Genomic DNA, 4,955 nt, shown 5'->3' on the forward strand with positions numbered 1-4,955 from the left:
TTGAATGATGTAATATACTGCTTAAGACTTATAAAATAATGGAGAAGCAAGCTTATATTCTAGAATAAAGGATAGAATTAACCTAAGTTTAAACAAGGGCTGTATGTGAAAGATTAAACCACTGATTTGAAGTACAGACTGTTTTAGAAATCTGATGCCTGTACACGACCCTAAGTTTTAAATTATGTTGTGTAGCTAAGGTTTAAGCATTCTGTTATTGAATTATAGGTATGCTTGGTTGGAATTAACGGACAATTAAATCTGTTGTATATCTCTGTTAGGACACTGTTTGGAGGAGATTTGATGCTTTTGCATGGTCTTAAGTTTTGGATTATGCTTTACAACTGTGTTTTAAGCATGTTTTTATTCAATAATGTGTATGCTTAGTTAGGTTAAACTGATGCTTAAATCTGTACATAAAGTGCATCAGTCAGGGTACTGTTTGGATAAGCAAAATTGCATAAACCTGTTTTATCAATTTAATAGACTGAAACTTGGATTTTGAATTTTCAGTGGAGACATGGTTTAGTGACACACATGTTAAACTATACTTATGATTATTTTGGAATGCGTTGATAGTTAATTCTACTATTTCTGTCAACTGTGTTAACTGGAGGATTGTATGTACCGGTATGGGACGGTGACATACTAGGTATGATTAGTTAAAACACTAATCCTACCTAATTTTGAATGAGTTGGATTAACCATAAAAAGGTTAAGTCCCACTTATATGGATGTATATGAACCGGTATGGGACGGTGTCATATTAGGGATGGCTTAGTTCAAAACACTAAGACCTACCTATGTTGGGAATGGATTAGTTCAAAACACTAAGTCCGACCCAATTTGGATTCAGGTATGGATTAACCATAAAGGTTAAGTCTATCACCTACATGTGTCATATCAATTGTGAATTGAATGATTACTATGGTTTTAAAATGGATTTATTTTTATACAGATATCAGACCACTACACAGATGAATGATATTCTGTATTAGGAGGAGTACAGACTTTATATATTTATTATATATGCCATGGTATGAGCCTGAGTCTCAGGACCATGGTTAGGGGGCGTATATCGCCTAGGATGAATAACTGGACATAGGTGTTGTCCCCTGGTAGGTCTAGGTATTCATGCCCACCTTATGATGCGTATTTGCATGTTACCTTCTGTTCAGGCTGAGACAGACTTACTGGACTAGCGAGCGTCCTATAGTGTGTACTATATATACATATATGGACTACTCTAGATATTGTTGAGTCTTTCTAGGATGTATCTGCGTATCGGATTACTGTTTGGATCGTAATAGATCAGGACTTGCATGTGGGCCTGACCCACTCTATTATTTTTCAGGTGTTGGACAGTACCAGGCTTAGAGCTTGATCGTGTTGATGCAGATACAGACACTCACTCTTCCGATTACATAGGATTTCCTTTCTACTTTAATTTTGGTTTTTTAATTATGTAAATTTATTCAAGGTTTTGGGATTAGGGGTCCACTAGGTGGATTCCCGAGTTGTACGGTTTAAAATTATATTAATTTATTAATTCAAGTCTGAGGATTCTTATTTTAGTTTTCTTCCAGCGTATTATTATTAAGTTTTTTTTAACTCTGTTTTTATTTTCTGCTTGTTTACATATTAATTATTTGGTATCCCTCGGATCTGTGCTCGAACTTGATCACCCGTGGCGCTAGAATTGAGGGGTATCACAGTTGATGATACTTGGAGGTGAAGAAGGTAAGGCAGCATGCATGGTGCCGCTCGTGGGCAGGAAGAAGAGTCCAGAGGTGGCAGTGAACACGATGGAGCTCGTGAGGACCTCATATCTCCCGAAGGGCACTCGTACGTTTGGGCTAAGGACATATGCGCAAGTGCTGATGACCTACGAGAGGCTGGGTCAGCTGAAGAAACCGTGACAAGGGTGTCACAGAAATGGGTGGGGGAGAATGTCACGCCCCGCCTATGGAGGTTGTGCCACGCAGGCGACACGCAGACGCTGAGGAGGACGCTGCATGGCAACTGCATGGCGAATGGAGTTTCTAGAGTCTTCCGGAGTTGTCTAGAGTTGTGTGGAAGATTCTAGATATGTGTAGTATATTCTAGAGTTCTCCAGTATTGTGTGGAGTAGTATGGAGAGTTCTAGAATATTGTAAATACTTGTAGATAAGTATGGAAGTGTGAAGAAGGTGGGAGAAGATTCTAGATAATCGATCTCCACCGTTGGTTAGAATGCATCCTAGCCATTCATTAGGGATGGGGATGCCTATAAATAAAGGTAGGGCTTCATTTTGTAGGCAACAAGTCCTAGAGTGAGTCTTGAGAGCCTGGTAGAGAGTTTGAGTGCTAGCCTTGTACAAAGCATTCTTTGAAGTAATAGAAGTGTTCTTTCCTTACCAACTTAAGTGCTTTAGTGTGTGTGAGTGTGCAAGCCAAGTGAGGAGAGAGGCGAGGGCCACTACAACACTAGTAAGCGCACAAGGGGAGTGTGTTAGCTAAGATGTGCGCGGGAGTTAGGCTGACCAAGCACTTGCAAGAGTAGAAGTAACGTCTTGGTACTGCACGGGAGTAGCTAGAGTGGTACTGAAACTCTAAGCCCGTGACAGGGCGCTGTCTTGTTTCTTCAATCACTCATTTAACTTTTATACTTTATTTAATATAAAAATTAATTATTATTTAATATAAAAATTAATTATATATTAATATAATATAATAATTAATTATATACATGTACACATATATTAATTATTATTTAATATAATAATTAATAATAATTAATTATATACATGTACACATATATCATATATGACGTCGACGCCACAGTAATAACTCCCTCTTCCCTTTTCTTCTGCGATTCTGTTATTTTTCTCACACTTTCTCTCTCTACCATCCTAAATTAAATTTTCATTTCTGTTGGGATTGTAAGCTAGAAGATCGGATCAAGCGCTCTAGCACTTGAAGACTAGACCCACAGAGTCATCTCTCTCCCACGATTACAAAGGTTCGAATCTCAAGCCATTTTCCAACACTTTGAAACATGGCGACGATTTGTTTCTAGCATGTGACATGAGGAGTTTTAGAGAGAGAGAGTAGAGAGAGGTTAATTTTACACTGCGATTCTGGTTTTTTTGAGATAATAGTGTGAGGTGAGAGGAGTTTGGTTAGATAAGAAAAATTCTTACGTTTTGATTCGATTTTTGTTATTTTCCTTTTTGGAAATCAATATTTATAAACTGATCTAGAACGGTAAACGAACAGTTTCTTATGTAGGTTTAGCACATTTCTGAAAATCATTTAGTTTATTTTTCCGATTATTGGTTTCTTCACTATCATATATTCTCTGACACATACGTTATTTAAAGTCGTGTTTGTTTGCTGTCATATTATAATCAATTTCTATTTTAGATAATTTGTTTCTATCATTTCCTTATATATAGAACAGCTTCAATTGCTTCCTCACTTTCTTCACTGTTTGATTCTGTGTAATCGCTTCGATATTTGAAGCTTGTAATGGCGACCTGCTATTCAAAAATCAATATGGAGTAAATAAAACTTCGCTGAATCCCCCTATATACATATACGTATATACGTAGTATATGTATATTAATATCTTTTATATATATATATATATATATATGCAACGTAACACTCATTTCAAATTTGTGACAGTTTAAAGGAAAAAATAGAACAATGTGGTCATCGGAGTCTCCGTGCGCGGCGTGCAAGTTTCTTCGCCGGAAATGCAAGCAGGAGTGTGTGTTTGCACCGTATTTTCCAGCGAACCAGTCTCAGAAGTTCGCAAACGTTCATAAGGTGTTCGGCGTCAGTAACGTTGCAAAACTTCTGGGCGAACTCAAAGCTGGGGAGCGAGAAGACGCAGTGAATTCGCTTGCATACGAAGCCGAGACTCGGCTTCGCGATCCGGTTTATGGTTGTGTGGGTCTGATTTCGGTGCTCGAACACAGACTAAAAGAAGTTAAGATAGATGTATACAATGCGAAGAAGGAATTGGCTAATTACATTGGTCCATCGGCAATGTTACCAATCGTTCAACACCCTGGATTTATGCCGCAGCACCCAAATAACCCCACCGGATCTTCAGTGTTACATGGTAACATCTCACCGCTGATGGGACTTCAGGCCGCCGTGGGACTAATTTTGTTGCTCTGCTTCATTTTCTTTTATTTCCTCTGGTAATTAATGTTATTCTAGGTTTTTTTTTTTTCGAATGTTATTCTAGGTGAGAAAATAAAAAAAAAATGTTATTCTTTTTTTCTTCTATATATATATATTTTTAATATTTCTTTCACCTAACAAACAATAATATAAATAATTGTTATTGACTTATTGTGGGATGATTGATGGTTCAATTAGCAAGTAATTTTTATTTTTACCTTCGCAATTATTTTATTTCGAGATCCACTTTTAACTCAAATTTATTTTCTAAAACTAGTTTAAACTTTAAATTAAAAAAAGAAACTCAGTTAAAAAAAATTAAGAATAGAATAATAACCAACATAAAAAATTATTTTAAAAGCATTAATTATCAAAGTCAAGAAAGCTTTCTTTGTTCTCATAATAACCATCTAAACAAAATACCACTTAACCATAGATTTTAGTGGTCAATATAATTTAGTACTAAAATGCACCAAAGGTCTTGTGACATTGTAATATCTATTCTACCTCCTGTTTGAGTTCTCAAATAAACAAAATGTGTCTGTAAGTGTAGTGTATATTTTTTGCCATTAATATATATATATATATATAAAATACTAAGACGCCTTTTTTATAAACTAAAACTCCAAAATTGTAATATTTTATTCCTTTACTATTGTATGAACTTAAGTCTTTTCTAAATATAGGAAAAATTAAAAATAAACAATTTTGGACATAGACAAATTTTATTTTGTTAAACGAAGACAAAGATGAATGGAGAAGGGGCTCTCGCCCTATTG

At 35.8% G+C, this 4,955-nt stretch overlaps 1 protein-coding gene across 1 annotated transcript; it reads left to right on the plus strand.

Moving 5' to 3' along the window:
• Positions 1-3,690: 3,690 nt before the first annotated feature.
• Positions 3,691-4,393, plus strand: LOC132285999 (LOB domain-containing protein 36-like). Its single transcript, XM_059788250.1, has one exon. It carries the CDS (start codon positions 3,691-3,693, stop codon positions 4,195-4,197), a length of 507 nt encoding a protein of 168 aa, XP_059644233.1. The 3' UTR covers positions 4,198-4,393.
• Positions 4,394-4,955: the final 562 nt, after the last annotated feature.

The sequence above is a fragment of the Cornus florida genome, unplaced genomic scaffold (assembly GCF_030987335.1).
Source record: "Cornus florida cultivar Cherokee Brave unplaced genomic scaffold, ASM3098733v1 CherokeeBrave_3.0.0_Hap2_Chr11, whole genome shotgun sequence".
NCBI lineage: Eukaryota > Viridiplantae > Streptophyta > Magnoliopsida > Cornales > Cornaceae > Cornus > Cornus florida.

Coding starts and splice junctions, on each gene's coding strand:
- LOC132285999 (XM_059788250.1), top strand. CDS start 3,691: ATGTGGTCATCGGAGTCTCCGTGCGCGGCGTGCAAGTTTCTTCGCCGG.